Source organism: Triturus cristatus, chromosome 3_1 (assembly GCF_964204655.1).
Source record: "Triturus cristatus chromosome 3_1, aTriCri1.1, whole genome shotgun sequence".
In the NCBI taxonomy this organism is placed as follows: domain Eukaryota; kingdom Metazoa; phylum Chordata; class Amphibia; order Caudata; family Salamandridae; genus Triturus; species Triturus cristatus.
Genome location: NC_140583.1, coordinates 487,316,518 through 487,335,704, shown reverse-complemented (window position 1 = coordinate 487,335,704; position 19,187 = coordinate 487,316,518). Strand labels below are relative to the sequence as shown.

The following is a 19,187-nucleotide window of genomic DNA, read 5'->3' as shown; positions in this document are numbered from 1 at the left end:
AGCAAGAAAAAATGCTTCGGGAGGGAGAAGGGGGGTGGTTTGCTGACTTTGATTAGTAGTAAACGTAATGTGAAGAGTATCAGGATCCAATAAAAAAACAACTGCATTACCAGTCCTGACAGGACATCGTGATAAGTTGAAATGTCTGATCCTAAATATCTATTTCCCAACATTTCTCTTAAAAGACAAATATAAATACTATTCAATTCTAGCTGATCTCGACTTTCGTTTAGTGAAGTATAGCCAGCTATACATCATTATAACCGAGGACTTTAATCAGAACCTCTTGCCACGGCCATTACAGATCATAAACTCTGAGAATCCCGATACAGTCTACAATATTCCATATGACACGTAAATCCTTTGTGGGGGAAATAGTGGTTCACTTCCTTGAATAGATATACTTACAACCTTTTATTTGACTCAGTATAGGTCACTCAGTGATAGACTGGAAGACTATCAACCAGCAAAAACAACATTACAGGGTCCTACTGCGCATACTATAAAATTGATTATGATAATCCCAATTTTTCCAAAGGTCCAGGGATCCCTGTCCCGGATGATATTGTGCAAATGTAGGTATAAATAGGTTGGAGGAGATTCACTCAAAGGCACTGGACCTTTCCAGCCTCAAAATTGTAATACTCCGCCCACATCTACCATCTACTATATACTAATAAATAACATACTCTTAGGGCAGCTTGAGTCAGGGATCTTGGCAGCCTCGACGACGAGGACTGGCAGGATGCCATACAGAGTCCGCGTGAAATAGCAATCCGTTCAAGGTTCAGACTGGTGCAGTTGAAAATCCTTCACCGTACCTACTATCCCCGCACACACTTCTATGCATGGGATAGGAGTCACATGGCCTTCTGTGCGAGGGGCTGTCGACAATAGGGCTTCTTTCCTGTACTGTGGGAGTGCACGGAATTCATTCCCTTCTGGAATAGAGTCACTTACACTATGTCTGAGGGAGTGGGTGAGACGGTTCTGTTGGAGCCAAAGTAGCTCTTGTAAATGATTAAAGGAGACTTCGACTGCTCCAGGTACGTGGACATTTGGCTTGCATTCGCTGCATGGGTGGCGTAACGAAACATTGCCAGGGGTGGGGGGGGGCACACTCCGCAATTGGAGGAGTGGAGGCGGGGTCTTGATTGGTGCCAAAGAGCCGAAGAAACGGTATATAGAAGTAGAGGGTGCGCCAAGAAATGGAAGAAATTGTGGGGGCCTTAGATGAAATACAGGGGATCAGAGGTGGACTGGGAGGGGTGATGGTAATTATTGATTGTCCCGCATGTGTCTCATTACGCTTTAATTTGTCATTTCAAATGCTATTTCCTGAACTGCTATTCAGATATTGTCCTTCATTGATTGGTCTTGTGAGCAATTTTAATAAAAAGAAAAAAAAAATTAAATAACCATTGTAATACTGCAAAGTGATTTTGAGCATGTACTCCTCCTTCTTTTTGTGTTTCAGTGAACAAGAAGAAATCTCAATTCCTTTTTAAGAAGAGCTGTTTTTTATTATTTTTTATATGTTCTTTTCATGATCCAACACAAAAGGTTACATCCTTTCTTTTCAAGATTTTCTTTAGATCACATTACTAGAACTGGACTAGCTGACATGTTTCGCCCTCAGTGGTCAGTTGGATCCGGGCTTTCTTAAGGCTTCTTGATTTATTAATACATCTTGATTAATTCCTTTGATCACATTTAAAACTTGGTCTATCTTCACATACACATTTTTTGTGTCGATATTCGATCTTCTGCAGCCGTTTGTCTGGTTGCTTCAGGACATCACAGAGCAGGGATACACCATTGTCAGCCAGTTTATTGTTATCCAAGTTCAACACTAGCAAAGAGTGATTAGTGTGAAGGAAAGGGGCTAGATCTGCTCAGCAAGTGCAGGGTATGTCACCGCTACTTACTGACGCAAAATCTTGTTTGAGGTCATATAATAAATGCGGTCTGGTAAATGAAATAGTCTCTGCGATCAACCAGCAAAAACAACATTACAGGGTCCTACTACGCATACTATAATTGATTATACCTTCATTCATTATGCTAATTCCCGCGAATGTAAACATTTTGAAATTATTAAAAGAATGGTGAGTGATTACGACCCCCAAAAGATGTATTTTAATCTTAGAATTCATCAGTTCATCACAACTAAAACAATAACTAATTATCACATGATTATAATAAACTCAAACATGATCATATGAAATGGGGAACTTCAGGCCAAAGCTGCTAATTTTAAGAGTAAGCATTTCTATTCATTTTGGCTTCACCAATTACCCCACTCCAGTGAGCCTAATTGCATAGGCATCTAACAGTAAAGTGAATCCTAATTAATTTCTCACCTATACCTCTGGACAGGAAATCTAAAATTGACGCTTTCAACAAGCAAATGTATTGTTTAGTGTGTTTGACATTAAGGTTTGTAAGCACAGTATTTCGGTTGGGCTGATACACGCTGTCAGTTCTTTCTTTTTCCGCGCAAGCAAGCACAGATTCGGAGAGAGCGGTACCCCCAGTCACTTTTTGACTGAGTTTTTTTAGGCCTTTTTGTCTCCATTTTTTCGAGTTGATCGACTCCTGGTGCAGTAGGGATGCCCGACTTCAAGTCCTGCGGGGACTGTCATCGCATGTTGTCGGTGATGGACCCGCACTGCGTGTGTCTCGACTGCCTGGGGCGCGACCACGACTCCAAGTCGTGCCCCGACGGCTAGGCCATGGCGCCGAAGCCTTTGCGGGAGCGTTCCCGAAAGTTGCTTGTCTCCGCGCCATTCAAAGTCCCGGTCCCGTGGGAGGTCGAGGGACCGGTCGCAGAGCCATCATCACCACCATCGTTCGTCGGGATCGAAGACTTCGCACTCGGGGTCAGGTAAGACGAAGCGTTCCAAGAAGTCGAAGAAGCACCATTGCTCTCCAACTTCCCCCTCACCCGTCGCAGCTGAGGGTACCGGGTGGTGCCTCCCCCGCGGCTCCGAACGAGCCTACGCAGTCGCCGTCGGCCTACCAGCCCTTCCCGGGTCCATCGGCGACTTCGGCCCAGCTGCAGGAATTTCTGTCCGCCATGGCTCGCTTCTTTGGGCCGTCGGGCCCTGCCGGTGCGCCTTCAGGCCCCGCCGGTGCGCCTTCAGGCCCCGCAGGCCCGACTGGGGGTCCTCGCCCTTTACTGTCTGCGGCTCCGGCATCGCTGTCGGCTCCGGCCCCGGCGCCGCAGGTCCCCCTTGGATCCAGAACCCCACTGGCACCACCAGACGACGTCGCCCCACGTTTTCAGCCCCAATGTGGATACGGCACCGGAACGGTGTCGCTCGACGCCGATTCCGACGCCGATGGGGGATTTCTATCCCTTTGTCCAGCTTCCTTATTTTCAGCCTGTTCATCGGCCTTCGGAGGAAGGGTCTGAGGACCCTCTCAAGCACAATGTGAGTTTGACCCAGACTGGGCAGAGGAGCTGGGGGAGGCCAGTGGTCCTGATAACTCTTCTGACCTTGGCATGCTAACTCCTTCTACCGTGGCTACAGAGGAGGGTGCAAGTTATGCAGTGGTGTTGCGTAGGGCAGCCGAGGCCTTCCACCTCGAACTGCCTACAAAGGCTGTCAGGACTAACCGCCTGACAGAAGTACTTCAGCCGGCGACTACTTCTGCTTTTTAATGATGCACTTCCAGACGTTCTTTTGGACACCCGGTCCAGGCCCAACACAGGGCCTCCTGTGGATAGGAACGTGGCCCGACACCACCGCCTGCGTCCCCGATCGCATTCCCTACCTCACCACCGGACAGAGAATCCAAGAAACTGGAGCATTTCGGTAAGAAGATTTTTTTCTTCCACCAGTTCAGGGCTGCGGTCTGTGAACACCACATGCCTCTTTGGCCGTTATTCCTACTCTGTGTGGGATACGGTGGCACACGTGCTGCCTCAATGTCCGGAGGATGCCCAGACAGTGCTCACTCAAGCTATTGCTGAAGGGAGGGATGCAGCCAAGTTCACGATTCGTTGTAGCTTTCACACCACCGACTCGCTGGGCAGGGCGATTTCCATGACAGTGGCGCATCGTCGCCACGCCTGGCTGTGGACTACTGGTTTTTCTGGGGATATCCAGAACACTGTGATGGACATGCCCTTTGATGGCATTTGACTTTTCGGCAACAAAGCAGATAGTGCATTGGAGCGCTTTAAGGACTCGCAGGATACGGCCAAGTCCGTGGGCCTTTCTGCCACGCGCCCCCCGCTGCCTTCTGCTTTTCGCTCCTTTTGTGGCCAGGGAAAGGGCGCCCTGACACGTTCGCTTCAGAGCCACAGGCCTGCGCAGCAATTGTCTCAGCGCGGCCGCAGAGGTGGGACCCGCCGAGGGCGAGTGGATTTGCGGTCTGTTGTACGCCTTTCCGCCTATACCACTTCTGCCCAGAGTGCTGAAGAAGATCAGGCGCGACCGGGCCAGAGTCATTCTTGTGGCTCCGGACTGGGCTCAAAGAGTTTGGTATTCCGAGCTACTCAATATGACTATTGATCCCCCGATCCGACTGCCTCTTTGGGAGGTTCTTCTGTCGCAGCAGGGGACGGTCCTCCACCCGAACCTGTCCAGTCTCCACCTCTTTGCGTGGAGATTGAGCGGCGGCAGTTTATTCCTTTTGACTTGCCTCCTGAAGTCTGTGATGTCATTCTGGCAGCCAGGCGTCCCTCCACTAAGTTGGTATACGCCTGCAGGTGGAACAAGTTTGTGGCACAGCAAAGGCTGTGGATCCCTTTTCTGCCCCTCTTTCTGAAGTCCTACTGTTCCTTCTTTCTTTGGCCCAGCAGGGCTCTGCTCTGGGCACTATCAAGGGCTATCTTTCTGCTATTTCGGCCTTTCTCAGGCTCCCTGATCAGCCCTCTCTTTTCAAGTACCCTGTTGTTAACAGATTCCTTAAAGGCATTACTCACCTTTTTCCTCCTATTCCCTTAGTAATGCCACAGTGGGACTTGAATCTGGTTCTCACAATCTCAATGTGCGCTCCCTTTGAGCCTCTTCGCAACTGTCCTCTTCATCTGTTAACTCTGAAAACTGCTTTCCTGGTTGCCATCACCTCTGCTAGGAGAGTGAGTGAGCACCAGGCTCTTTCTTGCAGGCCTCCTTTTCTATCTGTCCATTCGGACAAGGTTGTGCTCAGGACACGTCCATCATTTCTGCCAAAGGTTGTCCTGGCCTTTCACATTGGGCAGGCCATTACTTTGCCCATCTTCTTTCCACTTCCGCATCCTCCCAGAGAGGAGCAGAGGCTCCACCGTCTGGACCCAAAACGTGCGCTCTCATTTTGCCTGGATCGCACACAACAGTTCCGGGTGGATGACCAGCTCTTTGTTGGCTACGTTGGCGCCAAGAAAGGTCGGGCCGTACGTAAGCAGACTTTCTCCATATGGGTTGTCTTGTGTATTAAAGTCTGTTATTCTCTGGCTAAGAAGGAGCCCCCATTGGGGCTGCACGTCCCTGACACCATAGCGACGGCTGCCACTACGGCATTGGGACGTGGTGTCATCTTACAAGACATCTGTCAGGCAGCTATGTGGGCCTCGTTGCACACTTTTACTGAACATTATTGCCTGGACAACCAAGTCCGGTGAGACCGCTTCTTTGGCCGTTCAGTTCTCCGGAACTTTCTGATGTGATCTTGGTTCGCCGACCCACCACCGGGGTTGGTATTGCTGGGGTATCTATTCTAAGGTAAGGAATCTATCACTAACGTGTTTCTTTCAGATGCACAAGTTGCCTACCTTCGGTAACGATATATCTGTAAAACATTTGTTAGTGATAGATTCCTTACCGCCCCACCCATCCTCCCCGTTCTGCGAACTGATTTCTAGGGTTAAGGTCAACCCTTTCAGGGCCCTAGTTTCAATGTACCAGTGGTCAGTATCTTGCATGGCTCTGCGTTCCTGGCGCCGAAAGTCGTTTACTGAACTGACATCCGCGAGCGAGGGCGGCGTCTAAGTAGCTGCCACAACATCATCTCGCCGACCACGACGCCAATGACGGACGTGTAGTCGCACAACGCCACCTTCCGACGCGCAGGGGTACTGCTGACGAAAACTTTCTGGATCAGGTCTGACGCATGGGGGTAATTCTAAGGTAAGGAATCAATCAATAACTAATGTTTCTTACAGAAATATCGTTACCGAAGGTAACTTGTGCTTCAAGATCAGCCAGGAATTTATAAAAAAAAGTGATGAATAGACTGCTTGAATTAATCTTAGCCACTGGTAATTACTGAGACTGCATCCCAGTTCATCGTTATTTTGAACACCATGCCTGCATGCCAGTTTGGATCAAGCCACATACAAATCAGTATTGAAACTGCCCCAATGAGAACATTCCAGTCCTAACTGCCAGACCAGGTCCTCCCTGAAACGGAACACAAGCAACCCAGGGCTAGTTCCCCTCATCAGCCAGGTATAGCTTTGTTTCAGTGGCACAGTGTTCCCGGGGCCCAAGTCTAGGCATACCCATCCAAGTCAGGGTACACTGAAGTTTACAATAAAGTGATTTATGGAATGCTTGAATTAATCTGAGCCAGGAGCATTTTCAATTTCCTGTGCTCCCCTTCAGCCTCACCAGCTCACTCTGGGGGGGACAAGAACATGATGGTGGTGGTTGTTGCCCATCTTTAGGGGTTGGGAGATACTTCATCCACTCTAACCTGCAAGTCTTTCTGGTCTGAGTCCACTCTACAGATCCACCACTTTATGGACGTACTGTTTTGCTATCCATCCTAAGGTGAAGAATCTGTGGTTCAGGAAAGTTCTTTCTGGTGGATACTGTGTCTAACAGTGGATTCCTTACTACCCTCCCACCTCCTCATTCTGTGGAGTGGCCTCTTTTTTCCGTCTGCATTTGCAGAGTGCAGAAAATGAAAAAGAGTAGAAACCAACAGCAGTGCATGTCGCACAGGTGGAACTTATATGTTGCCATGCTCCATCTCTTCCTTGGCCATATGCAGCAATAGTGAAGCTGCCTGATGCCACCTAGTGACGCGCAGGACTACTGTTAAAAAAAAAGAAAGGTTTCAGATCCGGTCTGACGCCTTTGTGTTATTCTGAGGTGAGTAACTTGTTCTTTATAATTCTTACGTAGATGGTCTCTGGGCTCTGAGGATAAACAGGAGAACCTTCATGGGATTGTGTGAAAATTGCAATGTGAGAGAAGTGCCACATATGGTGACCTTTTTTCCAAGGTAAGCGAGGTTGTTGGTTGTGATGCTTTTTATGTGATGCAGCTGGATTTGAAGATGGTGCCGTAAGGAGAGGTAATGGAGTTCCGTCAGGATGGGAATAATGTGATCATATTTCTTCAGCCCTAGACAAGATATGCTGTAGAATGTTCTTAAAGGGAGTCATTGAGGCCATGGAGCAGGGCGTTGCTATCCTCAAAATGCAAGAATACGAGGCCTTTAACACCAGTTCTGAAGTCACTAATTTGAAGAAACAATGTCACTTTCTTCAGAGGAGAGAGCTGGCACTAGGCCATCTTTCATTATTTGAGAAAATGTGTCACTATCTTATATTAAATGTATCTGCATTGCATAACACTGCACACAAAACTGCTTTTGAGGCTTGACCTATAGATTATGACATACTGTTGGTGGTATAGTTCTGAGAGTTTTAAGCTATCAGAATAATAACTTTGTATTTTTTCCTTCTGTTGTTCTTTCTCATGTCTCCAGAACCTGATGCATCTGAAAGAAAAAATGAAGGCATGGATGTTGCTGGAGCTGTTGCCAGGTAACTTCTACTTGTGGAGCATTCTAGCATTGTTAGCAACCAAATGAAGATGATCTGGTTTAATGTTAGGAGATGGACTATATCAAAGTGCTATGTTTACATGTAGTTTTATCATATCTTCAGTTTTACATTTTTTGAAAGATTGTAAGTGATCTTTGGCAGGATATAAATTGCAGTCATATTATGATAAGGTTTGACCTCTGGTCTTTTCCTTTTGTTTTCTATTCTGGAGATGTCATGAGTTTGTGTATTGTACTGGCCTTCTGAGATCACCAAGGTAAAGTTGAGTGTTGATGATTACTACCTCGTAGGAAGTGCAACATGGTTTCAAAGTGTGGGCCCTTAAAGCCAGGTAGTTCAGTTCTTCCACGGTTGACATAGAATGGCAGTATTTCAGGTGATCAACAGTCTTTTAGACAAACTTCATCGGAGTCATGTGGGATCATTGCTTCTCTCCAGGTGTGTGAGAACAGTTCTATAGTCCTAGTTCTCAAGTAGGGATGGTAGAGATGGATTTTATGGAGGAGTGGCACATGAAACCAGTCAAATATGAAAATATGTTTTTGAAGGAATGGTTTGTGTTGATTAAGATCAGGCATTACTCCTTGTTGGGTAGTAAATCCTCTCATCTTACTTTCAGGGTGTCTGTCCCAGTTCTGGGATTTTCTAGAGCTCTGGGTGATGCGGGTGAATTGAGCCTTTTTGGGGTTCAACTTGATATAGGCGCTAGTAATCGAAGACTGGATGAAGGCCGGGTAAGCTTTGAGTTGCGTGGTGTTCATAGTTTAGGCGAGTTTTAAGTATATTCGGATGTAATCAGCATTCTGATGGATCTTGTTTTCATAGTTGGTCAGGAGAATTTTGAGGTGATTTATGCACAGACTGAAGACCTCTACAGATAGGATAACCTGTAGGGTTACTTTTTTGGTCACTTTGATTTGGTGACTGTGAATCGTTGCTGATAGGAGTGGTAAGAGAACTAATGTTAATTGTCAGCAAATCCCATGTTAAAGAATTACAAACTATTGAGAGGGAACAGAAGGCAGAGGTTTCCATTAACATTATCTGCCATAGTGAAGGCATTGTCTACAACTTTTATAGTTGCCGGTGTGATGGTATGACCTACAGGCTGACTGATAGTACTAGAGATGAAAATATGTGATATTTTTGATAATTATCAAACACTTGTGTTTTTTACTGCTTATGTAATTGGTTGGTGTTTAGCAAGGTTACCGGGTGCATATCTGAAGAGGCTTTTTACAGTGGTGGATGAGAGAATTTTATCTTCATATGTTGTGGCTTTGATGGAGGTGAGGATGTCAACAACGTCCGAAAGAGTGAGTACTTATAAGGTAGTGGATTTTGTTTGTAGCATTTTGGATGTGGTGGATGCCAGTTAATGTAATATCTGATGTTGACTCTTTCTTCTAGTGAGTAATTGCTCCAGGATTGAGTTGATGTGGTATTTTACGGTATTGAAGGTTCAAAGCTTTGTTGAAAGTTAACTTGTTTGTATGCAGTTTAGGCGATAACGTTTCTCCTTGAGTGGGGAAGAAGCCAATTAAAAGTCGGTGACCAGCATTTGGTTTTTGTTAATAAGCTGTCTTTATTTATTAGTTTTAATAATAGAAATATTTGAGAGAACTGAAAGGGTGAGAGTTCAAAATATAATCACAAAGAAGTAGCATCAAAAACATTATTACGTGATATTATTGTGACAACTGAAAGGGGTGGAGGAGGAGTGGTTTGGGGAAGGGTAAACTCAGTCAAGTGAGATATGGTAATTGGAAGCATGAGTAATTCTAAAACTGATGTGTGTCTAATCCCTTGTAATCCACCATGATGTTGGGACTGTAGCAAACGTGATTGTATAAGGAGCAACAAATTAAATATACCAACTAAAATATTAGCAGACGGTTTAAATGGCTAAAATTACATATGTAAAGAAAACAGAAATAAATGACCAAAAATCAGCAGAGAAATAGTAAGGGATACAACTAGCATAACATACAAGCCTGTCTATACGCCTTTCATGTGAGACAAGTTCAAATAAGTATTTGCCATGAGAAGGCACATTTTGATTTCTTCAGTGATGTTATATACAGACCTCGGCAATGGCAAACAAAGCAGCAATCCATGTACAACAGTATGAGGTCTCACCCTCAAGGTCCTAGCTGGTTTGCTGGTTAGTCCGTCTCACCAGAGGTTGAAAATTGTAGCCCCTCAAGGAAGATGCTTTGTCAACAGCGTTCCAATGTGGCTTCATAGTGGAACAAAATCGAAGGATGTGAAACATGTTGAAACTTGGTTTCTAACACCTCAGCAGAATGCATTATAGAGTCCGGTACGAATTGTGGAAGATTTTGAATTAAGTGAACTGAAGCATATGTTGTGTCAGCAAAATGAAAGCCTCCTTCTCCTGAGTACTATGTGGGATAGTTGTGATTGCCAGTTCACATGCATTACAAACTCTATGGTCTTGGTGAAGGATTTGTTGAGTTGAATATTGTACATGCCAGAAATTACACCCCTTTCTTTTTCCCACTTTACAGTTCATCAGAGTATTGCTGAAATAGAGGGTAAAGAAACACAATCTACCTTTAAGACACATTTCTAGCTCTTGATAACACTTCAGAGAACATAGGTCAATGAGTGCTTTTCTGAGGCGATCCATAACTGTATAATCCATCTTGATCACTCCATTAATTTGAAAGGTTTGCTCTCAATCTGGACACATGAGTTATACCAGAGCGATATGCTAGGATAGGTAATCCTGAATATAAACAGGATTTTCAGAACCAACATCCATGCTACAAGCATAGCATACAAGATCAGGGTACTAGTGGCCCAAATAGGGGGGGATTTATCGCACCTCGTAATGCTACAGTAGATGAAGATATTCTTAAAACGTGGGAATCATAACACAAATATGCCCACTGTAAACATGAAAGACAGAGGTTCTACTTTAGTTCCAGCACCCTACTACCCATGGTTGCACCTGCACATTAACAAAGTTAATGTTTCCAACATGAAGAGTAAAGGAACTGAAAAAGCACCCGCCAAGGGAGTCACAACATCCAACACAGTAATGGATGATGGTTCACAAAACAAATTCTTATATGTTTACATTTTCCATGCGTCAATGAGCACAGCCTCCAGAAAGAACTCTGCCAACGCGTGTTTCGTCAATCTTGACTTTTTCAAGGCCGGTAAGTAGAAACGTAATCAATATGATGTAGTTCTTTATGGAGGCTGTGCCCCTTTCCAAAATAAACTGACTTCAAATAAAAAGAGGACTGTGTTCTTTGTGGAAACAGATATATATTTGGATTTATCCATGTTATTTGGGTGACAGAGCAATTTGTGATTTTGGGATATATTGACGCATGGAAAATTTAAACTTCTAAGAATGGTATAATGTATTTTGTTTTGTGAACCAACATCCACTACTGTGTTGGATGTTGTGACTCCCTTGGAGGGTGCTTTTTCAGTTCCTTTACGCTACAAACAGTTGGATGGGCTGGGATGCACTGGTATGAGGTGGTGCTTCACATGGTACAAAATACCCAGACTATAAAGTTCACCAGGATGAATGCCGTTCCTACTAAGACCAAAGTGGTGACACCATTAAGGCTGCGGTCAGAAAGGCAAACTGTGAAAGCGGAAGTTTTAAGTAGTATGTGACCTCCATACTTGGCAGCCAAAGACCACCCAACACAACAGCCACTAGTAGTTTTAACAAGCAATTTCCCTTTCACCCAGATAAAAGCCTTAGTGGTGAGATCTGTGGTCTGAAGAATGTGCCTAGGGAATGGAAGCAGTAGCATACCTAACTGGAAGAACGTATCCTTTTTAGGTTTCGCAGAACTGCGTTGCAGCGCGCATGCACCGCTCGCTCTGCGAGGCTTTTTGTAATCGAGCAGATTTCCGAAGTGGAGTGGAAGCCCAACCCATTATTTTTATTGGCTGGCGTCATCCTTTATGGTAAACACTGGTCTCCGATTTAAAATGAGGCTTGTTTGTTCCCGCCCTGTCTTCTTTTGGGACGGCCCATCCAGACTCGATCACGTACTGGCGGCGTTACACGGTGTCCTTTATAACTCCATACGCACTATGTTTTTCCAGTCAGTCCCGTGTTGTCTCCCGAACACCAGTTTCCGTCCCTCGCTGCTCGATTACTTGCTTTTTTTCCTTTTGTTCGCCTTTAAAGTGAAAGCGTGATGCAAATGTTATTGGGATCAAATTCTAAAAAGATGCTTGTTTTAAATGTAATACCGAGCGTGGTGCCCGCTTCAGGGACACCGCGCTCGGTTTATTTTACTTTTTTAATTTATGTTGTTACACAGTCTCCTTCATGTCGGTAAGCACTATGTTTTTTCTAGTTGGTTTTGGCAATGGCAGCCGCGTTTTTATTTTTGCATAGTGCTTTCACTTAAAGTGAAAGCGTGATGCAAATATAAACACGCGGCTGCCTTTGCCCAATGGCGACAGCTTGTTTTTTCCTGGGCTCGTTTTTAGGGTAGCGGGTGTGTCTGGCTCTGTAGGGAACCTTGGCAGCCCCTGCCTGGCTACACCTCATGCACCTGATGCGCTGCACTGGGACGGCGGCGCTGGACAACATTTCAAAGGCGCTGCAGAGCGTGTTACCACAGCCCGTTCGGCGGAGCTAGAAGGGACGCCGCAGGCAGTGACACGTTAATGGGTGAGTGGGTAATCTGGCACTAAATATTATTGTGGTATAAAAGGTTTGATCGCAGTCGTTCCTCAGTGTGTGCACCCCTTTTTCGAAACCCGCGAAAGCCCTGTGGGATGTAGTGGTGCCACAATTGCCAGTTCACTTGTTTGTTTTATTGTGGCTGCTTAACTGTTGGTGACATTTCTCATACATATTTCTTTGGATTGACTTGTCGCGTGTGAAAGTAACATACGTGGAGCACAGCAGGTGATGCAGGGCATTAAGGTCTGTGGCCTACTCGCAATGCACGTACTGAACAGCAGACAGTTGAGGCACTTCATTGCAGCCAGACTCTGTGTTCTGAAAGTGATGTAAACTAAAAGTATGGCTCTTGTAAACAAGGCACTAGCCCAGTTGGGGCCCAAAAATATAAAATCATGTAGCAATGGAGTTAAACATGGCAAAAAACCCAGATAATAACTCCATCGGCCTTCTCAGCAAACCACGTCCATATTACGAAACATAGCTAGTACAGTAAATTACTTCCAGTTTTGAGTGTGAGCATGTGGCAGAATTTTACTTTCAGTGTGCCCCTGTTTTGCAGGGTGCATCGTTGTAGACTAGTCTCTTAAGTTGCCTGACTCGGATGGGCACCAGACATCAATCAAGAGCGGGTCCTTGTTAAGGCCACAATGGAATCCATTGAGTTGAAGTTACTTGCTATTGTGTGACACCTCCCGCCCTACATCCATCCTTTCTTGTGACATAGAAGTATCTAGCATATCAATCTCTACACCCACATACCTCCAGTCTAAGGATGAGCTTTACAAGATGCAGCAAAGGAATGCTTAGATGGTCAGTAAGTGCTGGGCCTATGTGCTGAATATGTGGGTTGAGTGGAAGTATGCTATTTGAACCCATCGATCAGGGGTTACAAAGATGAGTGGGATAGAAGAAACTGCAAAATCCAACCCCAAGCACTGCTGTGGTCCGATCAAGGCTGTGCACTGGAAATTTTGACAGCTTCAGAATTTCCTGTTTCAGTAGTATAAGTAATGAACACTTGAATCTTTTGCGCGGCGTGACAAATCACAATATTTTTCTTAACATTTGTGCAGGTATTTCCATTTCACCAGTTCAGGAAACATGTATAAACTGTATAAGTACAGTGTACACTTCACTATATTCACTCAAAAAGAAGAAAAATTAAATCCTCAGCCAGTTATTATGAAGCGAGTAAGGAATTGCTGGTGAATATTAAAGCAAATATTAAAAAATCCTTTGTATGACGTAAGAGTGTGTGTGTGTATATATATATATATTATCTACTGGCGGTCGCCAGTAGATAGTTATAGTTAGGACCGAGTTCCCATAGGAAATCTGAAAATTCTATTTTGAATAACTTTGGCGCCGGTTGACTTATCTTCGTGAAATTTAGAAAACTAATGGGACGCTCCGCTCAGCTCCTACCCTGAAAGTCTCGGGGTGATTCGTCGAGCGGGGGCTGAGAAAAAAGGGGGGTCCCAAAACGTGTTTTCCCCATTCATTTTCCCATAGGACCTTTAGTCGAAGGTACAGCCCGAACGGCTGAACAGAATTACATGAAATTTGGCAAAGAGGTAGTCCTCAGGTCAGGCATGTGCCTTTTGCATATATGGTGTCAATCTGTTCATTAGTTCCTGAGAAAATTGCAGTTAAAAGTACATAAATATCTATATGCGCGCACCGTGCACGCACGGTGCTCGCACGGGGAGCGCACCAAATGTCCGCGAGCGTAATTCTGATTGGTGGTTAGATGTCAGTCAACATTCGAATCGGTCGAAATCAGGAAGTGTCGGACGCTATTTTGTGTGTGACAGTGAAAAAGAAAGGTGCAGAACGTGAAAAGGGGGCAGGGTAGAGAGTTCCTGACCCCCTAGCCTTTGTCAGGGGGTCCCGGAAGGACCCCGAAGGGTGAAAAAAAACATTTTATTTTTTATTAAAAAATAGCAGGGGGGCGCGCACGGTGCGCGCACCGTGATATACCCTTAAAAAAAAAAAAACATTTTAAACTGTTTATAAGTTTATAGAAGATATTAACTATGCTGGTTAACTTTATCCAAATTCAAAATAAAAGCTGAGCCATTCCATATTAAAGGATACAGTCAATCTATAACTATATACATAGGTAGTTTATTGTAAAATAAATATATAAAAAATATAATAATACATACATAAATTAGCATTTAAAAAACCTTACAAATTCACTGAAAAAACCATAGGTTTCACACACGTTATAGTTAGGAATTAGCATTTAAAAAACCTTGCAAATTCACTGAAAAAACCATAGGTTTCACACATGTTATAGTTAGCTGGATATTTCACTCGTAAAAAACCATTGAAATTCCCCCGTTATAGTTAGTTCAGCTAACTATAACTCGCGCGACCGCAATCCACTGCCAGAAGTTCAGTGACAGCAGTTCTTTATTAAAGACATCAGCTTCATTTCCGTTTATGTAACAGAGCCCCATGATGCATTTCGACTTCCGTCTTCTTCTGATGGTAATTGCTCACAGCTGATGCACACGTTGTGCTTTAAAGTCTTTTTGCAGAGCATTTTGGTAATCGTAGTTTACGCTCAGTGCGTTTCAAAAAATGCCCCATTCATAATTTTTAAAAATGATAATTTTGCTTACTCCTGGGCCCGTTCTCCCCTCTCATGTCCAGGGCCGCATCGGTGCTTTCAAACCAAAGGAAGTGGCCTCATCTGTATGATGAGGCTGTCCTTTTAAAACAAAGACTCGCTAGGCAGAATTTGGAGTCAAAGACACTCCGGTCCGATCGTCTCCAAGTGCTGGGTGCACTCTGCTGGAGATTGGTATCTCCCCGTCCACTTTGTAAGTATTCAGGCACTGGGCGCTGCCGTCTGTCAAGTGTATTTTCCGCAAATGTGGTCCAAACTGCGCTGCGCTCTTGCTGCTGGTGCGACATGTGGGGGTAAGGACCACACACCCCTTAAAGATACATTAGCAATGGAGAAGAAATGTCGCACTCCCAGAAGTTCAGTGACAGCAGTTCTTTATTAAAGATATCCGCTTCATTTCCGTTTATGTAACAGAGCCCCTTGATGCATTTCGACTTCCGTCTTCTTCTGATGGTAATTGCTCACAGCTGATGCACACGTTGTTCTTTAAAGTCTTTTTGCAGAGCATTTTGGTAATCGTAGTTTACGCTCAGTGCGTTTCAAAAAATGCCCCATTCATAATTTTTAAAAATGATAATTTTGCTTACTCCTGGGCCAAAATGCTCTGCAAAAAGACTTTAAAGCACAACGTATAATATAAATATATATGTGTGTGTATATATGTGTGTATGTTTATTTTAACATTAATTCAGATTTATACAAAATATTAAACACCCAGGTGTGATTTTTGAGAGGACAAAAGTCAGGATATAGTGTAAATATTTTCATCAGTCAGTCTCTATTACCTACTCCAAATATCCATGCCAAATGGATGGACCAAATAAAATTCTCTTTGCCTGTAGCCTTAATTTTCAGTTTGGTTCAGAGATCACAATCATCTTGTGTGTAGGACATTTGGGTGTCCGTTTTCCTTGACAGAAATGGTGATGTTTCGACCCTGGCGATTGCAGGGTTTCTTCAGTATAGAGTCTTGGAGCAATGATTTATGTAAGGGGCGCATGTATATAGTTTATTTTTTTAGCTTTTCCTACCGGTAAGCATATATGACTGCTTTCCGTGGTTTCATAGAATCAAATGCAGGAGTGGTTGTTCTTGGATCAGTTCACAAATCATAGGACTGGTACCAGTGGCCAACAACCTCAACAACCACATTACGGGGACCAGTAGCCCCTGTCACCCCTGTGCCCCTATGTATATGGTCTAACATGACAGATGTGCAGATTTGAAAGTGAACTATTTATTTTAAAATTAATACTAACAAATCCGAGCTCGTCTTATGGAGTTAAGGGATAACAACATTTCCAATCTGCTCTGAATCTGAAGAGACAAACAAAAGAGGCTGTGTCTCGTGTAAGAAAGGTTTCTTGGATATTACATGACCTTCATAACCAGTGGATTGTTGACAGCTCATGTGTCCGCCCGACTACTTTCCTTTATACACTTAAAAAAAATATATAATCATTGTTTGGTTCTTGCCTAGTATGTTGATATGTTCTTCTCGCTAGTGGTCATGGTGAAACCATGAAAAGTTTGAAACGCCACCCAGAGCTGTTGAATCTGTGGTGCTTTAGCAGCTGTGGATGTCTATATTGTTGCCAATAAATGAAGGGATTTTATGGCAGCCTTAATTGTAATACTTTTCATTTCCAAATCAAGGAATAAGCCAACACTTGCGGTGATTGCATGCTGAATTGTGAGGGGTCTCCAGTTGGAGGACAGAAAACAGTGAACCAGTTTGTATTACATCTTTAATTTGTGTTACATTTCTGTAATTAAACTAAGAAATAAACCCCCACAAGCATACCATAAGCCCTACAATACTTAAAGCATTGGGCCTATAGCTGTATCCGAAATTCGAGCTTATGGTTTTAGTTGGCATTTCTGTTTACGGTAAGTAATTTCACAACTCCTAGTCCATTTAGTTTTTTTAGGTCAAGCCTGGGCAGCATGCGCTGCTCTGCAAGCCATGCTATATTGTAGTATGGACTTGAAGTCCCGCCGACTCTCTGGCCATATTTGTCATTGGCTTGTGTCATTGTCCTTCATAAATGCTGGCTTCTGATTCGTTAATAGGCTTGTTAGTCACTCCTTAGTACCGCCTTGTTTTCATTTGTAACCTCCCATGAGGACTGGCGCTTTTACTTCGGTTGTTACACGGTATGTCTTATTTACTCTATCAGCACTATTTTCTTTAATGGTTTCTCCTACTACAGGCACTACATGCTTTCCTGCAACATTCAGCGCACTTCAACGGGGCGCTTTTACAAAAAAAAAAAGCATTTGTTTGTCAGACAAATGCTTTTTTGGTAAAAGCTACCCATACCGTGATTTCACTTTAATAGCAGCCGCGGACCTTTCTTTAGACATGGCTTGTCTAAAGAAAGGGGTGTGTCCTCTATTAACGTGAAAGCGCAGCATGTGGTGCTTTTAAACAACAAGCATTTGCAATCCAATAGATCTCGCATTTTAGAAACTTTGACCTAATGGTATTGTAAATGACAACGCCTTTTATTATTGCCACTTTTTAAAACACAAATAAAAGGTATTGTCATTTACAATGCCAATAGCTCAAAATCTTGCAATTGCGAGACCTATTACATTGCAAATGCTTGTTGAATGATGTGGAGCACCCATTTGTAGGATATGATGTTATGCCACCCTTGGAGGTAATAACTTATTCTGCCTCCTACAGGGTGTTCAGGTGCCACTGAGGGAAAACTAAAGGGGGTTGGAAGCTGAAGCGGGGTGGTGGGTGACTGGGCAGGAAGTTGCACCTGCTGGCCTGGATGTTATCATCTAGATCCTCGACCCCGGCCTCAAGCGGACTGAGGGGGTCTGTTATTGGGGCAGAGGAACTTAGCATTGCCTTTACACCAAACCCTTTCTAAAGCCACAATATGAGAAAAGTGCTGAGAATACTGTTGCACAGGTGCAGGAAGGCCTAAGGAGACAGCTAGAACTTTCAAAAAAAAAAAAAAAGCTCTCTAGTGCCAAGCCTTTAAATGGAATATCCTGTAATGACGCTTGGACATTCCTCGAAACACCGGTAGATTTCATTCATGCTGGTGCCAAAGTACCATGCTGGTACAGACAGGCTTGCTTAAGCATTCAGTAAAGTCCAGCCCAGAACAGATAATGTACTTTGCTGAAAACTGCCCATTCTGGGTGATCTGCCTAATCTTACCTCACAATGGGCGTGAGTGAGAGTATCTCTCTAAGAGGCAGCTAACATTGATAGATCGAAGATCGAGACTGACATAAGAGAATACTTGTCTTCTAAATTCTTCCATAAGTTTAGTTTCCATGTTAAGGGTAGTCATAGGTAATTAATTTGGGTTGGCCTGCTTGTAGAAGCCTGGACAACCACACTCTCAGGTGTAGAATGCTGTATAAGGAAGGAAGGGACTCTTGGAGCAGGTCTGTGACTTCTAGCCACCTGCCTATTTACAAGTGAACAAGAACAAGATTTAGCCTGGGTGGCCATTATTGTATCAGTAAGAGCTTCGTTAGACGGAAGACACAGCATCGTAAATGCCTGTCCGGGCTGTAGAACTTCCATCAGCATATGGTCTAAACCTCAATGGATGGTAGCTTTAGGTCCAAAACATCAGTTTATTTTGCTGTGCTCATCCTGCTTACAGCTGATTCCTCCATTGAGGGGCTAGGAGGGGAACTCAACCAAGTATCAGGGGAAGTGTCCAAACCACTTCTCTCCTGCAAATACATGTGTATATTATCATCATTACAATACTGGGCATCATCTACATTGTCATCTCCAAAATTATGTTGACTTTGGTCAGAGTCTTATCCAAACAAATTGTGACGGACTTGTACATGATTTTCTGGTAGGTGTCCCTTCTGTGTCAAAATAAGGCCGGACCGGTTGTGGTAGATGACACAGCTTTGGACGAGGTTAAGTTTGATACGTTCTGGAGTCAGACAATATAATCGGGTCCTCCTCCAGGTGTGTCAGGGCCAGATTTGACATGACAAGAACTGGCATATGTCTTGGTGCCAGGTTTGAAGTTGGGTTGGTCTTCATCCCCAAAAGTGGCGTGGTC

At 44.1% G+C, this 19,187-nt stretch overlaps 1 protein-coding gene across 10 annotated transcripts in view; it reads left to right on the top strand.

The window, feature by feature from the left end:
* TP53BP1 (tumor protein p53 binding protein 1) overlaps positions 1-19,187 on the top strand; it is a 956,094-nt gene that overhangs the window by 419,160 nt on the left and 517,747 nt on the right. For all 10 annotated transcript variants that reach the window (XM_085644315.1, XM_085644316.1, XM_085644314.1 and 7 more), the window contains one exon: positions 7,711-7,768. In XM_085644315.1, coding sequence (XP_085500441.1) covers positions 7,711-7,768 — 58 coding nt within the window. The remainder of the gene's footprint in view (positions 1-7,710; positions 7,769-19,187) is intronic.